Source organism: Pongo abelii, chromosome X (genome assembly GCF_028885655.2).
Source record: "Pongo abelii isolate AG06213 chromosome X, NHGRI_mPonAbe1-v2.0_pri, whole genome shotgun sequence".
Lineage (NCBI taxonomy): Eukaryota > Metazoa > Chordata > Mammalia > Primates > Hominidae > Pongo > Pongo abelii.
In genome coordinates, this window is record NC_072008.2 from 155,178,805 (window position 1) to 155,200,754 (window position 21,950).

At 39.2% G+C, this 21,950-nt stretch overlaps 1 protein-coding gene across 6 annotated transcripts in view; it reads left to right on the forward strand.

The window, feature by feature from the left end:
- Positions 1-21,950, forward strand: part of AFF2 (ALF transcription elongation factor 2) — a 498,044-nt gene that overhangs the window by 332,778 nt on the left and 143,316 nt on the right. For 3 of the 6 annotated variants that reach the window (XM_002832215.4, XM_054545161.2, XM_054545162.2), the window contains 3 exons: positions 9,547-9,633; positions 14,822-14,858; positions 15,236-15,269. In XM_002832215.4, the coding sequence (XP_002832261.1) occupies positions 9,547-9,633; positions 14,822-14,858; positions 15,236-15,269 (158 nt within the window). The remainder of the gene's footprint in view (positions 1-9,546; positions 9,634-14,821; positions 14,859-15,235; positions 15,270-21,950) is intronic. The other 3 variants (XM_009235348.4, XM_002832217.4, XM_054545163.2) reach the window with 1 other exon arrangement.

The window sequence follows — 21,950 nt, forward strand, 5'->3', positions numbered from 1 at the left end:
TCAAATCAATATATTTTAAGTGATGGTCGTTGGATGTAGTTGACAGCAAAATAATTTGAAACAGAAGAGCTGGAAATTCAACATTGCAATTAAAAATCACTTTTGAAAAGAGTTACAATGATCTGATGTCAAAATTAGCTTAAGAATGTAAGAAACAATTTCAAGGGTTAGAAATGTTAAGAACTGGCCCTCAAGAAACCCCAGAATCCTCACATACCTGAACTGGACCACTTAGCAAAAGCCCTTTACCTTGATTCCCTTTTTGATACTGCTCTTTGCAGAACACTTTCTCAGTGGCCAGTTCTTACATTTCTAAGATTTGAAATTGTGTTAATTTTGCCTGTACCAAACAAGGCAAACAATTCAATGTTGTTCAGTCTGATAACATTTCCTAGTGGGGTGTTCAGTCTTCTATTCTGACTGGTTCAACCTAATTTAGACAAAGACAAAGGTCTTAATAAAGATTAAAATTTACAAGGCAATCATGTGTTTAGGGAATCAAATACATTAGTTAGATGGGCTGTGGCCTCAGGTTGCTGCTGCTGAAACCTTTTGCTGAACTAAAAAGGTCTGGTTGAATTCTGCCCAGTGTATCACTATAGTGTTCTGTTCCCTTGTATTTACCTTTGGAGACCTTTCTTTGCAGTGTCTGAATGTAGAATGCCCGAGGAGTAACTGGGACAAAAAAAGTTGCATGAATAGGCCCTGCACATGGTCATATATGTTCCTGTTGTATTCAGTGGGTGAAATGGAGTTGATTGCATCTGGCAATGGCAAGAAGATGGCTTGATTGATTGCTTGATTGAGTACACAGTGGAGATGCAGAATACTGATCACTATACTTCCCAATTGTACATTATAATTAGGGCTCCTTTTCAATGGAACCCTGGTTTGGAGGCTGCCAGGATGAAGGCAGCCAATGTGAGCTGAACTTTTTGCATGTACAGTCCTGGGTCCGAAGGAGAATATTTCCAGATTCCCTTAAACAACTGCCGGCACTAAAGAGTTTGAATACAGAATTCAATTATTTATTTGAAGAAACATCACCAGAGTTTTTATGCTATGCCATTTAAATCATAAGTTAGTGTTAGAAACTTTTAAAAGAATTGCATTTTGCATTGACCCATTGTTATGCCATGGCCAAGAAGTTATGTTTCATGTAACAGTTGATTTTACACTTCCTCTCTATGAGCATTTGCATGGAAATCAGAAGAGCAATCTCAGGAGACTGTCTTAACAGCATTCCAAACAGAAGAATATTCATTCAATTGAATGGAACAAAGTTTTGACCACTAGAAAACCTTGGCAGGAATGGTTAGTGATCAAGCCTAGGAAAGTCTATGATTCCACTGTTGTTAGATTTTCTAAGAGTTCAGCAAACAATCAGACAAATTGGGCTGTTAGCTGTCTTACTGTGAGACAATAGGCTCCCCTCAGCATGTTTCACCCACCCCATCCCTGGGAGAATGACAAATTTCCTTAGCCAATTTAGTCAGCCGTGTTTATATGTCATGCAAAACAACTGCTCCAGATTCAGTTTTGCATCTTCTCATATATATCTTTGACTTTACAGAAGTAAAGTGTATGATTATCTGATTAGGTAAAGCAGTGCAGTTGGTTCACAACACCCACTCCACCACCTTTTAGGAATCCCTTTTCACTGCTCTAGGCAGAGGACATTTCGCCTTCAGAGATGAACTGCTCACTGCCTTCTAAGGCAGTAGGCTCCATGATTGGAAACCTCACATGATTGGAAATTCTTTATTAGTTTGAGCTAAAATTGGTCCCCTGATAACTTTACCCATACAGCCAGTCCTAAACTCTTGGTCCACAAAGCAGGTCTCAAATCTCTTTCATGTGAAAGACTTTCATGGATTTAAAGACACTCCTCACTCTCCCTTTTCTGTAGACTAAACTTTCCCTGTTTCTTTAATGTGTATGTATACATGAGATGAGCTTTCCAAGCTCTTACCATTCTGGTAGCTGTCCCTTAGAGATATTGCAGTATTCCCATGCCCCCACTGAGATGGGACATCCAGGAGAGCACTCTGAGAGGGCCCTGAGAGGAAAAAGATCAGTAGCTCTTCCCACATGCCCTACTTCCCTCCAAGGGAATTTCATTTGGAACAGCCAAGCTCCCTGACCCTGAGCAAAGGGCCCCTGTCCTTCCGAAGCCTGCCTGAGGGGGCCTAGTAGGAGAAACAGGTAAGTTCCTGTGTCTGTAGAGGCTGCACAGCAACCTGGCTACATTCTGGCGCACCACACTGGGAGCAGCAGCCTGTGCAGATCACATCCAGCTCCCTGAATCCTTTTACAAATGGCTGTGTGGCTGCCTCCATGGGCCCATCAATTGGGGGAACCCGCCCCCAATAATTCATCATTATTTCACATAGGTTCTTTTCTATTTCCCTAAGTGTCGGCCAGTCTGAGAAATAAAGGGAAAGAGTACAAAGAGAGAAATTTTTAAAGCTGGGTGTCCGGGGCAGACATCACATGTCGGCAGGTTCCGTGATGCCCCCCAAGCTGCAAAACCAGCAAGTTTTTATTAGTGATTTTCAAAAGGGGAGGGAGTGTACGAATAGGGTGTGGGTCACAGAGATCCCATGCTTCACAAGGTAATAAGATATCACAAGGCAAATGGAGGCAGGGCGAGATCACAGGACCAGGGTGAAATTAAAATTACTATGAAGTTTCAGGTATGCATTGTCATTGATAACATCTTATCAGGAGACAGGGTTTGAGAGCAGACAACTGGTCTGACCAAAATTTATTAAGCGGGAATTTCCTCATCCTAATAAGCCTGGGAGCGCTATGGGTGACCAGGGCTTATTTCATCCCTTATCTACAACCGTAAAAAAAAAAAAAAAAAAAAGACAGACTTTCCCAAAGCGGCCATTTTAGAGGCCTCCCCTTGGGAACGCATTCTCCTTCTCAGGGATGTTCCTTGCTGAGAAAAAGAATTCAGTGATATTTTCCTATTTGCTTTTGAAAGAAGAGAAATATGGCTCTGTTGCGCCCAGCCCACAGGTGGCCAGACGTTAAGGTTATCTCCCTTGTTCCCTGAACATCACCATTATCCTGTTCTTTTTTCAAGATGCCTAGATTTCATATTGTTCAAACACACATGCTCTACAAACAATTTGTGCAGTTAATGCAATCATCACAGGGTCCTGAGGCGACATTCATCCTCAGCTTACGAAGATGACAGGATTAAGAGATTAAAGTAAAGACAGGCATAGGAAATCACAAGAGTATTGATCGGGGAAGTGATAAATGTCCATGAAATCTTCACAATTTACATTCAGAGATTGCAGTAAAGACAGATGTAAGAAATTATGAAAGTATTAATTTGGGGAACTAATAAATGTCCATGAAATCTTCACAATTTATGTTCTTCTGCCATGGCTTCAGCTGGTCCTTCCATTCGGGGTCCCTGACTTCCCACAACACCCATCTTAACCCTACTCCTGCTATTGTTGTCCATTTCCTATTAATACCCCCACTGCTGCTGCAGATAAGGGTGCTAATGCCCTGCCTGGCTTTGCTCTCCTATTAAGGAGGAGCAGAGCATCCTACAGGCTGGTTAGCAATTGATAGCAGATTGAGGGTCAAGGAAGGATTTGTTTGCTGCTCTCCTGAACCCTAGCCCCAGGGCAGCCCTTTCTAGGCATCCTAAGGGCACTTGCGCCTTATTCCCTTGCAACCTGGTGCTTAGCTGCTTCATTCCCCCTTTTCTGGCTCCTCACAGAACTGTCAGGAACCATGGATACAAAGGGTCTCAATCATTCATTCAAACAAATTAGGTTTTTCTGGTAAGTCATTAACACCTCCTCCACACACACACACACACACACACACACACACACACACACACACACATGTGTTTTTGTAAATGCATAAGGACCTTTAGATAAAGAAACAGATTCAGCAGTCTAATAACGAGACCTCACTCACATAAATGTTTTCAGGTTTAATTTAGTTTTGGTGATGGAAAGATGCTGATGTTTCTTCATCCTTAGTCTGTGGTGATTTGTAAAGCTACTCAGTAGGATACCTTTTGGGAGTACACTATCTGTAAAGCAAAACTAAAAAATAAAAGAAGGAAGGAAAAGAAAAACTGAAGGAAGGAAGGAGGGAGGAAGGAAGGAAGCAAGGAAGGGAGCGCCCCTCCAATGGAAGTCAGACACCAAGGTTAGTTACCATGACTCAGTTACCATGACTTGTGAGTCATTTACTTCTGATTTCCTGTGAAAATATTGATAAACTTGAACACGATTTTGCAGATGTATTCTTCTATTCAACCATGTTTTTATTTGAGCCACTCAGCTATTCACGCTTATTCTTAATCACAAGAATTTGTGAATACTTCCAAAATTGCATTTATTATGTTCTTGGTATTTTAGTAGAGGGAAGGGAGAAAGGTGTATGCAAGCTCCATCTTGAGCCTTGGGCAGATCCCAAGCTGCCTGGTTGCTAAGCCAAGGCATGCAGGCTCATACTGACAATGCCATAGCCATACCTATGGGGCTGGTAGCAATGAGCTTTGAATGTGTACAACACTATATGGTTTCCAAAGCTCTTACACAATTATTCATTTGCTTTCCCTTGTGTCAAGCCTGTGAGGTAGGCAGAACAGTATTGCTAACTGGGAGAACTAGAGGCAATCCAAGTCAAAGCCCACATGTTATAAGCAGGAAAGCTGAGGCCCAGAATGGACAAGCAATTTGACCAGGGCCACCCACATAGCTTTTGGCAGAGCTAGACTTGAGTTAAGTTCTCCCTATCTTAATACTTAGTCCAAGTTGCTTTTGGGGTTCTCTCTGACTATAACAACAACGATGTGAACTATCATCATCATTTGCATTCATTAAGGTGGTCATTTGAAAAATCGCCCTAATCATCTCTTCAGTTTGAGCTCTTTTACAGTAAGTACCTTAATATTTGTGCTTAACCTAAACACACTATTTGAACAGCTACTATGTGCCAGGTATAATGATAGCCTCTAAAAGGGATACACACACACTCACACACACATAAACACACATGTGTGTTCAAAAACACTGCTCCTCTCACTTCAGCTATTGAAGCCTTTTCCAAATGCCTAGCACAGTGACTTTCCCCACCACCTTGTTCTCTGCACCTTTGCTCATTCCCCTCTCAAGGTGATTCACATGTCAGGCAGTGAATGCTTCAAAAAGAGGTCCTTGACTTTATCATTTCCATGTCCCAGTGACTGGCTTATAATGGCTACATACGCCTGTAATCCCAGCACTTTGGGAGGCCAAGGCAGACTGATCACAAGGTCAGGAGTTTGAGACTAGCCTGGCCAATATGGTGAAACCCTGTCTCTACTAAAAATTACAAAAATTAGCCTAGCACGGTGGCACGCACCTGTAGTCCCAGCTACTTGGGAGGCTGAGGCAGGAGAATCGCTGGAACCTGGGAGGCACAGGTTGCAGTGAGCCAATATGGTGCCACTGCACTCCAGCCTGGGTGACAGAGCGAGACTCCATCTCAAAAAAAATAAAAAATAAAAAATAAAAAATTAGTAGAACAAATGCAAAGAATCCACCAAACAGATCTGCCATTTGCTGTGTGACCTTGGACAAGTCACTTTACCTCTTTGTGCTTCAATTCCTTTTCTGTGAAAAGGGTGTGAGGCTAATGCCTACCTGTTTAGTTTCTGGTACAAAAAGACCAACCAATTACTTACTACACACTAGGCAGGAGAGATACAAAGGTGAATAAGGTGAGGCTTTTGACAACATACTAGTTACTCGAGATAACAGCTATTCAGGTAGCTGTGTGTTAGATGAGTACAGGATCCATTTGAGATTAGCAAAGCCTGGAACACAGACTGTCTTCTGCCCTTCAGCCTGTGGCATACCCAGCTTTCGTGTCTAAATTGGGCAAAGCAAGGATACCTGCAAGTGGTTTTGGATTTGTTTTGAGTCCTAGCCATGAGCTATTGTTTGGATAATATGGTGGAAAATTGAGCCTTTTGTGATTTTGTGGGGTTTGACTTTGGAGTCTTTATATCACATTAATATAAGTGTCTTCCTATTATTAGAAGTTATGTAGAATGCTCTATCACTTATGAAATCCATTCTTTGCCAAATACTAAAAGATAAAACAGTGTTCCTTAGTCTTTTCTTCATTATCCATGTTAGTCAATCTTACAGAGGGAGACATATTTGTTATAGTGGAAAGCGTGCACTCTTGTACCAGTAATCAACCTTCACTTGCTACTAAATGTAAGGCTGTGTATAAGTGACCTCACCTCTTGGAGCCCCCATTACCTCAGTTGCCCATGGGGAATATGAATCCCTGCTTTCTCTCTCTCTCTGTCTCAAAGGATCAAAGGATCCCAAACATAAAGCAGTGCTTCTTTGTGGAAGTTCAGACCAGTCTCAGATGTGTGTGTGTGTGTGTGTGTGTTTGTGTGTGTGTATGTATGTAACTTATTTTTGTTAAAAGAGAAGTGATTCTTGGTGTTGTGTACAGGTGCTCATCATTGGATCCTGTTATAAAAGCTGTGGCAACATTTTGGGAGCAGGGGCTCATCCCTGCCTGATGACTGGGTGAAGGATTAGTAAAGTTAGGTAAGAATGCATAGGTGTCTTATCTTAGGAGTAGCAAGAACATAAAATAGATTAATATCCTTCAAGAGTTAATGAAAAGGATAACAATGGAAAATCTGCTGTGAGTGTGCCACACTTTACAGGTCTAATTCATTTTGAGAAGTGAAAGAGCTTGCTTGCTCCAAAGTCCTTTGCAGAAGATATTCTTTCAGGAAATTATATTCCTTTCAACTACATCCTGCCTACTGTAATCAAATGCATCGGCGGTAACATGGACTCAGTGTGCTGTTTCATGAAATTTCACATTTTCAAATACAGTTTGAAATCAGTTGTGATTGAAAATGTAGAAGTTTGTGCACTTCCATTTGGATTGGCTAATACGGCAGTGCACTCCACTGGTAATTCAAGATAATCAGGTTCTGCCTCCGAGTAAATACAGAAAACCTAGGGGAAAAGGCACACTTTGAGAAGTGACTTTATTTTTCCCGGTGTCTGAAACACCTTTTAATAAACCCAGAGGCACACCTCTAAAATCAACGGTGAAAGGGGATAAAATTAAGCCTCTAATCAATTTAGGCATACCCAGTAGTTGCTGAAAACAGACAACACTCCTTTTCCTGGAAGAGACTTACCTGCTGTTTTATTGACTCTGGCTAAATATGAACTATATTTTATTTATTTTGAGAAAAATATTATTTTAATTGACAAAAATTGTGTATACTTATGGGGTAAAACTTGATGTTTTGATATGTATATACATTGTGGAATGATTACATCAAATTAATTTACATATCCATCACCTCACATACTTTTTTTTTTTTTTTTTTGAGATGGAGTCTCGCTCTGTCACCAGGATGGAGTGCAGTGGCACAATCTTGACACACTGCAACCTCCACCTCCCAAGTTCAAGTGATTCTCCTGCCTCAGCCTCCGAGGTAGCTGGGACTATAGGCGCACGCCACCAAGCCCAACTAATTTTTGTATTTTTACTAGAGATGGGGTTTCACTATGTTGGTCAGGATGGTCTCGATTTCTTGACCTCGTGATCCACCCCCCCTCGGGCTCCCAAAGTGTTGGAATTACAGGCCACCATACCCAGTCCACCTCACATACTTTTTTTATGGTGAGAACATTTAAACTCTGTCTTAGCAATTTTCAAGTATACAGTACATTATTACTATTAATAACTATAGTCACCATGTTATGCAATCGATCTTCAGAACTTACTCCTTCAAACTGAAACTTTATACCCTTATACCAACAGCTCCCCCATCCCAAGCTATATATTTTAAGTGATCTGACTATTTTGGAGACCAGTCTTAATCAGGAAAAACCATCTAAATTGTAAAAGAGATCATTGAGTATTTTTAAAACTCAGAGTAATTAGAATTACTGTTGTCACATATATTTACTTTGCGGCCAGTTTTGATGAATACATGAGTAGGATTTGTCATGAATGTTATCAACTGGATACAAATGCACAACTCAAAAACACTTGGAAGTAGTCTATCTCTTAAGTAGGTTAAGCATCTCCTCTAAATTGTGTATGCATTTTTAATGTACTTACTTCCTCCTTTTTAAATAGTGGTAAGTAAAATTCAATCTTTGTCAGGATAATACTTACAAATTCTGCTTCAGCAGTGCCACTGTGAATGAATCTGTGAAGTATCTCCTTGCATTACAGCTCTTCATACATCAAAGACTCTTTTTGAACTGAGTAATTATAGAAGGAAAAAAACCTTGTTTTAGTGCTACCTGAGAGTTCTTATTAATATTACCTTTGAAATGACTAATTATGTTACTTATAAAGACTGGAAAAAAACAAGTATTATGTAACTTACTCATTAAAAAAGACTTTCATAAATTTTGATCCCTTCCATCCTTCCCCAAATCCCTACTTTATTTCTATCATGACTTTTTTTTAATGCTTAATGGTTATATATGAAAATGATGACTCCAACACATACTGACTCCCTCCTGCTTCACAAAACTTGTCATCTTTCTGTTGCTGGGATTTTGAGCATGTGATTCAATTATCCTTGCTCTTAGCATAAAGCATGTTGGCCACATGCCCTAAGACTCAAGTAAGATTTGAACAGCACCTCTTTCAAACTGAGTATTTGAAAGAGCTGAGAGGGTGCCCCTGCCGATAACAGAGGGTGGGAGCCTAAGGGGCTTTTCCTGTTTTGAGACTTGAACTCACAGATACACTGTCTATGTGTATGGCTGTGTGGAACTGAGCTACCAATCACATAGTAACCTTCTCTATGAATGAGAAAGAATTCCCCTCAGCGGCTTCATCTTTGCATGGAAAAACCCACAGTATGTGCATCATGGGTCACTAACCGTTGGGCTGTATCAAGAGAAGAAGAGTATCAGAAGGCAGTGACAGTACTGTCCTCCCTTGAGCTGGCAGATCACACCTGGAACAGGATACCATGAGTTACAAGAGCCCCAGGCAATCTGGAGTTCCTCCTGGAAGCACCAACGATAGTAACAGTGAACAGAAATTGAGCATTAGAAGAAAAGTTGAAGGTTCCCAATAAATGCATGAACAAGCTGAGAATGTCTCAGCCTGGAGAAGAGACGATGCCCGGGAATAAGATTACTATCTTCCAACAACTGAAGGCTTGTCATTCAAAAGAAGGAGGAGATGCATTCTGTGCAGCTCCAAAGTACAGTCTATAAGTAGAAGTTCCTGGGGGACAAGTTTTTAACTCACAAAAAAGGAAGAATAGCCTGATCATGCTGTCTCAACATGGAGCAGGCCGCTTCAAGCAATAGCAAGCTCGCTGTCACTGGCAGTGTGCAAGCATCTGCTGGATGGTCCAAATGACTTTAAATTCACCTTAAATATTAGGTCAATTAAGTTAGTATTTATAAAGGAGATAGACTGTTTAGTGCTAAGAAAGGGCTTGATTTTTTAATTGCCCTGAAATAAAGTTGCTTTATTTTTCCTCATTAGGAGATGACCCATTCCTGGCCTACTCCTCTCACTGCCATGCATACTGCTGGACACTCTGAGCAGAGCACCTTTTCCATCCCAGGACAGGTCAGTTCTCTCCCTTCCTGCATTTTTCTTTGTCTTATTTTAATTATACCAATCTTCCAATTGAATTCTCAGTGACAAAAATGGCCTTGGTCTTCTAGTGCCATGAAATCTAGACTCTCTCTTGCCCCTCAGAATAGCAATATAAAAATAATTTTTATTGAAAGTGAGTCTTTAAAACAAAATACACACAGATACCGGCATGCATATCTTACTCCATAGGATGTTGCCACTGTCCAAGTCGCTGTGCCTAGAACAGATGAGACAGAGATTGAATAACTCATCCCTTAAGAAATATCAAATAGATGATGGAACAGCAAAGTTCAAGATTTTAAAGTTACAAAACATATACTCTTTAATGAACTGATTTTCATTTTTATCACCTTCCAGTTCTTGCTCACAAGAAGACAGATCTTTACAAAACACCACATCACACTGACAGAGCTTTATCTTCTACAGTTCTATTGTCAAATGTTTAATATTATTTTATTTACCTTCTCTCAGTAAGAGTTGCTTTATTGCCATCACTTTTTAAAATGTCTGGACATGGCTATTCTAACATACTTTAAAAATATATATAATGTCTTCCTTTCTTCCTCCATTCCTTTCTTCCTTCCATCCATTTATTCAGAAATCATTTACTGAGAAGATACAGTGGGCTTAAAGGTAGGGGTGAAGAAAAACCGTCTACATGCTATCACATAGATCACAAAACAATGTAGTAAATGTCTTCATAGAGAAGACAAGACTCAGAGTCGTATCTAACACTTCCCTGGGGAGTTGAAGAAGTGCTCACCACTGAGGTGGAAACATTTAGAGGATGATTAAGACTCTGACAGGTGAAGAAGGGGCCAAGAGAAGAATACTGCATGCATAAGACTAGTGTGAGCAAGGTCATGAGAGATGAGGGATCATGCTGTAGTGCATGGTGACATAAGGTCTCAAGTGGCAGGATTAAAGTTTGTGTGATGGGGAGTGGAAAGAGAGGAAACCTGGGCAAATAGGTGCGTATTTGGAAAACGCCTTGGATACCACTTCAAGGAGTTTGGACTTTATTTGTAGAAGGAGAAACACCCAAAGGAGAAACCCTTAGATTTTAGGGTCATGATTTTGACAGTAACACTGATCTAAACTTTGCTTAATGATCTCCCTTCACCCATGAAAGAGGTCAGAACTGAATGAACAGCTAACCTCACTGTCCCAGTATGGGTGTGTGCTATTCCTTTTTGCATTCACACCCACCCTTTTTAGGCTTCTGTTCTCCTTCCCCCTGGCATCTCCAGCAAAGGGAGTTATCCATCCAGTTCAGGACCAACACTTGTACAGCAATTGCAGTGTTTTCAGCTGAGTTCTCCAGTTTTGGAGACAATTTGTGCAAGTTGCAATTTTGACATTTGCAAGTGTATACAATAGAACTGTTGTTTAAATGGGCTTTTATAGTAAGTGCACAATTTGAAATCAGGCACAGTTTGCATTTTCTGCCAATTACCTGTGCTACCATCAACCCCATGACAAAGGTAGAAGCAAGTGGACTAAAATGGTGAAAGCAAGAAGTCTACACACCTACTCCTGTTTCATTTGATTCCTGCCAAAATGTTGGTTTGAAAGAAAAGTACACTTTAAATAACAACCAACACATACAATGGCACCATGTGCCTCACGTCATTCTAAGCACTTAATATATAGTAAATAATTTAATCCCCACTACAACCCAAAGAGATTGGTAATTTTACTACCCCAATTTACAGAGGAGGAAACATGGTAGTTAAGTAATGTGCTCAGGATTATCCACTTAATAAATAAGGGAACCAGTATTTAGATCCAGGTGTTACTGGCACCAGCGCTCATACTGTCTCTCTGCATATCTTTTATCACACAGGCTCACTGATGCCCCAGTTCAAATTGTATCTTCCAAAACATGGCCATCCCTATATGTAACAAAGGTGATTTCCCTTTCCTCAGTGCTTCCACCAGAACTAGGTGACAGCATCCTTTCAGAAAGCATCAGTTTCTTACATCCATGACAGAGCTTGCCCAGAGGAAAGAGTGCTGTCTTAAGAGCTGCATTCCCAGCTGATTTTAATCCTGGCACTGCCATTTGCTTGCTGTGTGGTCCTGTTCAAGTTCCTCTAAGCCTCTGTTTCCCCATCTGTATTGGGGTATGGGGTGTGTGTGTGTGTGTGTGTGTGTGTGTGTGTGTATACACTATATAATCCCAATGGATTTTCTAGGTCAAATAGTTGATGATTCTGTAAGCTTACTAAAACAAATACAGTTGAAAATTCTCAACTTACTTAAGCTTACTTATCAATTTCAAATTGAAAATGCCATGTTTTCTCATAGACGATGAAAAACCTCACAAGGAAGGGAGTAAGTGCATGCCAAGTAGAATTGAGAGAATAATAATATCCTCAGGAGAAGTTTAATAAAGTTTTCCTGGAGGTAAACATCCTCTAGAACAGAGGTTGGCAAACTACAGCCCATAGGTTTTTACATCTTTAAAGGGTTAACATTTTCAAAAGAAAAATAATATGTTATTATGAATAATATTCACATGAGTGTGGAATTCAAATGTCAGTGTCCATAAATCAAGCTTTCTTGGAACCCAGTCACACCCACTTATTTACGCATTGTCCATGACTGCTTTCACACTGCAATGGCAGAGTCCAGTAATTATGACAGAGATGGTATGTCTCCCAATGCCTAAAACATCTACTATCTGGCCCTTTGCAGGAAAAGTTAGCTGATCCTTGCTCTAGAATCTAGATCCTTTAGGAACTTCTGATTTTAGGATTATTGTCAAGGCTATTGCTTAGAAGAACCTCATATAAGTTTGTGAAAAGAACTTGGCATCATTATATTCTACTGCAAAAATTACATATATGACATGTCTATGAAAGAAATGCATAAAGCAAAGTCAGGCATTTAAAATAAATTTGTATTATTTGTTGTGCATTAACAATTACTGTGAGAACTGTGCAGATTATTTCTACAACCAAGCTATTTCCAATTGGGGCTGGATATGTGTGTAAAGTAACTTTGGTGATATACAGAGGTGTTTCATTTGTTTTGATTTGATTTCTAGTTTAAGAAATTGTGAAATCCAATGCATAATAATCAAAACATCATATGTACCTCATAAACATATACACCTACTATGTACCAAAAAATTAAAAATTAAAAAATAAAGTAAAAAGAAGTGTGAAATTCAGTTTAACATTAAAAATTGTATCAAGAATAAATATCAGTTACTCTAATTCAGTGAATGACATAATCTTCCAGTTTGCTGTATGCATTGTTGCACTGATGCTCTGGAAGAACTGATTGTTTAGGTGTAAAGTCCAAAACATTTGGATGAAGGTTAAAAATTCAGGCATAAGACCAGTACAAAGACTGACTGCATGTTTTACTCTCTGATCAGATATTTGGCTTAATTGACTTTGGAACTTGTCATTTAATTTCCTGGAGGTATGTAAGCCCAAACTCATCCTGTACCTTTGTAATGAAATCCCTTAAATAGTAACAGATAAAAATACTTGTGTATAGTTACAGAGATATAAATGGTTAACAAGTCATTTATTTGACACTCTGGAAAATGAGATGTTCTGGATAATTAAAATTATTGGATAACTGAAGGTTATTATTCTATAGGAATCATGCAGTATAAATTATTTTGAAGTGTAATTAATATTTTCCTGACTTCTTTTAAAGATTATATCAAGCATGCTTTACTCTTTCTTGATAACTTATATATTACGATGAGTGTAAGTTATTGTAGTATGTGTAATATTATACTATGCTGCAATTATGTTCTCAGGGTCTATTAAGACAGGTGGGAATGCTTGCCTCTATGTTAAATGACTGTAGATTCTTGTGCTTTTTAAGTTCAGACTTTTCTGTGTCATTTTTGTGGGCTCCTTTGCTATTGGTTTTCACCTGTCAATTTTCTCAGTGCCTGTGCCTCTAGAAGTATTTCCCCTTCCTTGCCATCTGTGATTTGAAAATGAGTGGGAATCATTTGAGTCCTTTGTCAAAAGACAGTTCTCTATCAGGGAGAGCACAGAAGCCTCTGAGCAGCAAACTATATGGGCTTTGTGACAGACAGTTCTTTCTCTAAGAGGCCTTTTCTGCCTCTTGTTGAGTTTGTGGTAGTCTTCTGGAGCGGTGATCTTGCCAGAAGACAAATCTCTTGAGCAACAGAATCATACTAAATAGATTGGAAATTTCACTTTTGATTAAAGCAAAGTGTTATAGTTCTTGCTTACTTTTTATAAAAGATAAAGAATGCTGTGAGCCTAGTTTTCGTCTACAGAGGGTAAATATTAGGCTTAATAAATAGATTACTTGGAACAATGATTGATATAACTAATTCTTGTATTTACTTGAATTCATTGTCTCCAGTTTCTGGAATGCCTGTATTGCAGTTTGTACCATTTCTCTTCCATCCACACAGTGCCATGTGTGCCCTGAACGTTACTGTAATGCTTTTGCCTTCAAGTTTTGTCAGTATCCACACAGGTGTGCCACACTCCAAGCAAGGCAGCATGTGCAAATCTGGATTTCTCAAAACAGTGAATGAATTCTGTATAGTGTGACTTTCAAATCAAATTAAAATTCCTTTAAATAACACAGTCAACTAACATTTCACATTTCTTCCTATACTTCGACAGACTTGCAATGCAGTTTTAAGAACACTTCTTATATATAAAATGAGGTACATCTGTGCACATGTGTCATAGAAAGTTGGATCTGTTTCTATAAAAGGGAAAAACTGGGCAGATCTATTAATTATCATTTTGTTTACAGTTTTACAAAAAACATGATCATCTGTTTGAACCAAGTCCTCTTTATTCTTTTAGAGGCATCGTTTTCCAGCTAAGTGAGAAATTATACACTTCAATTTCACACATATGGGTCATTTGTTCCCATGTTACACACATTTCCAAATAGATACCAGTCTTACTTATAATTTTGATTAAATGGCAGTTATGATCATGTTGCAGCAGGTTTGGCTGGCAAATGTTTATCCTTCAAATAGAGTTATAGACAAAAGCCTAATTAATGGAATTGTTAACAGCAGCTTCCTATTTGCAAACATTAGTCAACTATATCTTCAGCAATAATTAATATACCTTTTATTCTCCTTGTGTCATTTAACTAATGTTTATGTCATATATATTATTCCTTATAGGAATCGCAGCATCTGACCCCAGGATTCACCTTACAAAGTAAGTGGTTTTGAAAAATCCTTCTTAGTCCAAACATCCATGTCCTCTGCTCCCTCATTTTTTCCTTTTTCCTACTTAAAATCATTAAAACATGAAAGAACAACAATAACAAAAAGTTATTTTAATTGTTAATTTTTAGCTCTCAGAAATAAGTGAGAAGATGCAAAGTTTGTCTTTCTGTATCTCGCCTTTTTCACTTGACATAATGACTTCCAGTCCCATGATATATCTAATTGGTTCCCCTTTTTTTTTTTTCATCTGTTACTTATCTCAAGAAGGTAACTTGGGGGACTGCATGTTTGGAGATCAATTTAATTCAGAATAATCATTTAACAGTAGGAACATGAACAGTAATTGTTTGTATCTTTTCTTTTCAGAGTGGAATGACCCAACCACCAGAGCTTCTACAAAGTCAGTATCTTTCAAATCGTGAGTAGTTGGATTTCCAAATCAGGGCTTTTGGGGGATATTTGGCAAGGAAACAGTGCCTCAATGCTGATCTAATCTTGTTCTCTCCTCTGCTCCTTGAAACTATGAACCTTGACTCATAATAATATGTAGTTTGGTTGGGGTGGGGGGAGAATCAAATTTCCCATTGTCTTAGTCTACTTGGACTGCTATAACAAATACTATAAACAACATGGCTTATAAACAACAGAAATTTATTTCCCTTAGTTTTGGAGCCTGAGAAGTTTGAGATCAATGCACCAGCATAAAGGGCATCTTGTGAGGGACCATTTCCTCATAGAAAGCTGTTTTCTTACTCTAATCCCATATGATAGAAGGGGTGACGGGTCTCTCTCAGGCCTCCTCTTATAAGGGCACTAATCCCATTCATGAGGGTTCAACTCTCATGTCATGATCCCCTCCCCAAATACCCATGTCCTAATACTATCACCTTGGAGGTGAGGATTTTAGCATATTAATTTTGGAGTAATACAAACAGATTATAGGACCCATAATAAGTAAATAACAGTAAAAGTTAATGAGATCACCATTAAGCTGTCTAAGTTTGTAAATACAGACCAGGTCAATACGTGGGATACGAAAACAACTGTGATTTCAGTGAAAAAATAAATCTCTAGATGGCTTGTTTCCCACATTTTAACTAGTTGTTCAAACACTGTATAGTATAAGCTAAAGACATTATTTTACACAATATTCAGTCACCACTGACTAGGATGGACGAGGGAATCTAAGCAGCCATGATTGGACATGAAATGTTGAGTGGATTGCTATGGCCAGTCAATCCAAGACCTCACTATTTGCAGGTCATCAGGCACCTGTATATTAAAGACAAACAAGGGCATCCAGGAAGAGCCAGAATAAGATATTACATGATGGTAGGTTGAAGTTCAGAAGCCAGGGCCCTGCAATTCATTCAGCACTGTCTTCATTTTTTATTAATGCTAACTGAAGGAGGGGTTTGGAGAAACCAATTTCCTCATATTAACTATTGTAGATTTTCTAATATCCATTTGTCCAAGAGAGTATCAAGGGAGTATTATTTCTCTCGCCACTTCTTTCATACCTAATAATAGAAAATGGAAGTCGATTTTTTTGTGTAATAGGCACATACTTGGAATTTTTCAAAATGAAATAATTTATGACATTCAAGTGGCCTAATGGCACACTTGAAGTGAATTGCTCACCTTTTGGAAGATCATGAATAATTGCATAAAACAACTGGGAATGACTCCCAAATAGACTGAAGATTTGAGAAAGTAAGTGGCATTTCTACGTTCTTGGTGGAGTGCAGTAGCAAAGCCCCAAAACCCTGACCCCATCACTGATCCATTTATTTGCTTTTCTAGACTGATCTGTGCCTTCTAATTCAAAGTTCAATTTCAACAACCAGGAATTCTCAATTTTAAGAAGCAAGAAAAAACAAGAGAAGGGGATAATAAAACCATAATCCCGATTTAAGGACCGAATTATACGAGAACACAAAGATCAAAGTCATCTTTGATGCTGTACATTTTAGCTTTTCCATTAATCACATTTTGAATTGCCCTCCACCTTGTTATTCTAGGAAACAATAGATCTAATCCTCCCTGCTTTCACTCCTGCCTCACTTCATCCCCATTAAAAAGTCAATAAGATTCACACACATACGCATACACACACACACACACACATACTCACATGCGTTTAGGAAATCGACACGTTTCCAAACTTGAAGAAAATATAAAAATATATTTTCCTATGTAAAATTATCTTACTCCTAAAGCAAGAGTATTAGGCTCCCACTGTGAAATATGCTGCTTTCCATATATACCATAGAATGCAATGTTTCAGTAGTTTGTAACTAACAGAAATAAACTCGTCAATTGTGGTTTATAGTTGGAGGCTACATTTCCAGAGAACAGCACTTCGTAGCACAGTAATATATAGTGTAGTCAATACAACTAAAATACTCTATAGGAAGCATCAGTAAAACTAGAAGACACTGAGTCCATTTTATGAATGAGCTCCTCTCTTTTTGTCTGTTTGATCTAAAGTCCAAGCACCGTCCGTCAGATTTTAGCTGCAATAAGTTCCCTTCTTACTGTAGGGTATGGGTTTAACATAGGACAGATCAGAATTGTAATAAAGTTATTTTTATTTTTAGCTTCCAAATTATCGGCTTAGCCATTACTATCATTCTCCCACATTTAACTACAGTGTGCTTTTTAAGCCACCTCCTAGGATTTTCCATTTGGCAGGGTAATCCTCTAGGTGATTAAGATCATTCTGAGTGCAGACAGACTGCTAATGCCTGCACCTTGGTGAGAAGCAGCCTGTAAGTCAGCCGTGATGCAGGAAAGACCCAAGGCCAGAAAGTGTCCCAAGCACACTCCTGACACTTAGTGCAGTAAAGAGAGATTAGAGTCTTGTAAAACAGAATCCCTTAATTACTGGGACACTTCATTACTTTTCCTCATCTTGGCCTGTTTTCCCTCGTTGACAAAACGCAGAACTTCCGTTGGAGTATGCATTGTTTATAAGGACTATACACATGGGCACCAGGTCTGAAAACATTGGCCACAGTGTGCCTGAGTATAAACTTGCAACTAGCCAGTCTCCCTCTTTCTTTTTGACAATTACTGCTGTCTCTGAGCCTGACCCCAACAATATGACTGGCTTTTTGGAAAACTGGTATTTTCCTTCTCAGTATGCTCCATTGGCATACAGTGCTTTTTATCAGTGTCCATCCATGCCATGACATCCTACCTGCTTCAGCTGGAACTCTGAATGCTTATGAGGCAAGAGTACTGAATTGGGGAAGTTTGGAGACCTAGGTTTAATCCCCTCCTTTGTGTTAGTTGTGTTATTGTGGGGGAAAGCACTGACCTAGTATCCAGAAGATATGAGGTTAAATCACAGGAGAATTTATTTTTATTTTAAACTATACAGACAGAGTCTCTTAAACGGAATTAAACAAATTAATGAGTATATCTGTCTACACATGCAGGTACACCAACAAACACTTGTCAGTGTTCAAATTTAAGCAGTTATACTTTTAAGTAATTAATTCTAGCAACATAAAAATGCATTTAACTTTAATCATTAATACTTTCTGGAGGAGAAAAGACCAGAAGTTGGTCTCCCACCCCTCAGCCTCTATGATTCTGTGCTATGTTACAGTCTTGGAACAGGCCCCACCTACATCTTCTAAATCAAACGGAGTTTCTAATCTCCCCCAAAAATGTCTCTGTCCCAAAAAAGAGGGTGAAGCGTGGGCATAAGAAGGTGAAATTGTAGTTCTCAGGGCTGTGGAGTTGTATGTTTACACAGTAATATCATGTCTGTCTATTCCGTCTCAAAGAGATCTTTTTATTTCAATGACAGGATTCAGACTCTGAATGGACTCACCAGACATTGTGTTGCTTTGTAGTTTCTCTTTCTCTTTTTCTTTTTCTTTGTTTTTTCCCAAGGTAGAGTCTCGCTCTGTCCCCCAGGCTGGAGTGCAGTGGCAGGATCTCGGCTCACTGCAAGCTCCGCCTCCCGGGTTCGTGCCATTCTCCTGCCTCAGCCTCCTGAGTAGCTGGGACTACAGGTGCCCGCCACCTGTAGCTTCTTAATGAAGTTATTAAAGAGCAATGAGGGAGAAAACAGAAACCAAGCCGAAGAACTTGGATTTTCTTTGTTCAGTTGGATTGATTCATCCAGTGTATTATAACATCTTGCCACTTACCTGTCAGTTCAGTGGCCTTCCCAAATGCATGACCTTATTGGTCTTTTATGGGACATCATACACAGGAATAGATAAGATGTATTAAGTTGCCCCAAAAAGGACTTTCAGGCAGGTTCCATGAACTCAAGGGTGTACATCCAGTTAGTTCTTAACTTCAATTTGTGAGGACTGTTGAGGAGATGGCAGCTCCAAGTATCAAGCTCCTTTGTAAAACTTGGTTGTTAGCATTTGGACTATGTCCAGGTGGAAACCATCCAGACCCCCATTTAACTGAGCAGCTCCTGTGTTTTAAACCATGCTGTCGAGAATGCCTGGGTAGTTTCCATAAAATCTTAATATAGCCATAATGTTTTGTTTTGTTTGTTTGTTTGTTTGTTTGTTTTTTTATAAAACCAGTTTGCCAACTTACGGTATTAACTATATGTTTTAAAACATCCAAACTCTGGATCCAGAGAGTTGATGGAAAGTCTTATGGAGACAGATTGATTGAGGCCAGCCTGAGTTTACATGTGGGTGGTTGTTATGCATGTCACATGAAGACATCCTTGATTGTAGCAATAGTTAGGAAGAAAGGGCACTATGCTATCACAGGAATGACAGACACAAATAATAATTATTGTGCTGTTGAGAACAGGTGCCAGGTGCTTTTATGTACATTGCCTTATTAAACTTGCCAGGCATCATGGAGGTGCTCCAAATTATTCCCATCTTACAGATGAGCAAAGCAAAGCTAGAATAACAGTCCTTCCTCCTGAAGTGTACACAGTCCAGTAGGAAGACAGATTGGCCATGCCCACTTATTTTGAATGGATATTTTGGCTACAAACATACAGAAGAGCCCTCTGAGTCACAATGCTCCTTAGTGAGAAAGTCTGAATGCAGGCCGAGGGCCCTGTGAGTTCAAAGCTCTCTCTCATCCTGCTGAGTTGCCCTTCCTCATGGGATTTGATAAGTTCAGGGATTTAGTATGCCAAAGTTTTCCTTTTGTACCTGGACACAACATTCCCACAACCTGGTGGGATGTAGTCCCACAAGAAATTATACTGCTCTGTTTTCGATGACACAAAACTGGGTCAAAATTGTTTTATGTAACTAAAATGTCATTATTTCTAAAGTTTTCTGTAAGTGTTATGAAAATTTCATTACCAAAGAGAATAGAAAGACTGTGAGAATGTTTTCCAGATTGCTATAACCAATACAGGAATTACATTATTTTTAGATCAATTTTGAAAATATTTTTACTAAAAAACAATTGATATTCATTACAACCCTGGCCATCCTTTTACCAAAGCCTTCATCATTGGAAATGTTTCCTTCGAGATTTTGATTTGAAATTTAAGAACTGCAATGCATTATTGCAGAGCAATAACCCACTTTCTAGCAATTTCATATATTCTTCCCCATGTAGATGTTTGATCTGCTACTTGGATGCAATTTTGGTAGCAAAGTGACTGTGTAATAGGGCAAGGAAGAAATGACTGTTATTTTCCTAATCAGATTAATTCTTAATCAGAATACATGATTTGGTACTTGGAATTTAAAACTACTGCTAATCAGTTTGAGGCTTATAAAAGCCAAACTAACTCTCCTGATAAACTGGTAATCTTGGTAACTTTACTAGTTGCAGACATTTTGGTTTTTAAATCAAGAAGTATACCAACTTTTGCTTTTAACTTGTCTTGTACGCCCTGCATCTCTGAGCTTGCCAACTTTTCCTGAGGACTTAATATATTTTTGGAAGTTCTCCACTGCATCAGGGGCAGCCACCTGGGAGCAGAGAAAACAAAATTTGGCAGCCTGTTCAAGCTGTGAATTAAAGGTAATTCACAGTTTGAAATGAATCAGCGTGTGGTCCTTGAGAAGAGTAATCAGACATCAAGAGGATTTTATGTTGAGGATTGTATATTGGCTAATGTGACAACAAGCAATATTGGCATTTGGAATGTTTGCATCAAGAAGCACTGAAGCTGCCGGGGCTTGATGGGTACCAAGATCTAAAATGGGGGCTCCCTTCAAAGAGAGCTGTAGATTTACATTTCTATCACAAAAGCTGAAAACAAAGATGGGTTGGCTCAGCCATCATAGTTGAAAGATTAGATCTGATTTTTGTGGTGGTGTTCATGGACCGACCTAAGTCTATCATAGGATTTGTATATCTCAGATGGCTTTTGAGACACCTCTGTAATTGAAAGCAAATGTCTCTCTCTCTCCCTCTCCCCCCCCCGCCCCCCACTGCCCCCTCTCTCCTTCTCTCTCTTTCTCTCTGGGAAATGGCAAACATCGCTTCCTTTCTACTAGATTTCATTTTTTTTTTCAACAAAAGTGCATTCAGTATCTACTATATGTAAGGCTCTGGGCTAAAACACTGGTAACTCAGGGTGAAACACTGCACATCATTGTCTCAAGGAACTCATGGTCTAGTGAAGATAAGACTTGCACCGACAATGCCAGCAACCCAACTAACTCATACTTATTGAGTGCCTACTATGTGCCAGGCACTTCCCATGCACTTTTTCTCCTTACAAGCAATCCCATGGGGTTCATCATCATTATAGTGTACAGAAGTAGAAACCCAGCTCAGAGACATTGAGTGAGTTGCTCGAAGTGGCACAGTAACAAAGAGGGAGGCAGAACAGGACTGACTCCAGAACGTATGCTCCTAACTTACACTAAAGCCATCTCATGAGTCATTTGGAGGTGGCTTTACTGATTTGCAGTCAGGTGTGATCTTGCCCAGGCATTAGGCCAAAATGGACTAACCACAATGCAAGCCAAAATGGCAATGCCATTTTGGTTTAAAACAGGGAAAGTATTAGATCTAAGTATTATAACTGAGTTAGGTCTTGCATGTACTACACATGATGACATGGACACTGAAGACAGATCTGTCCTCAACTCAGGGCCTGCATCCAGAT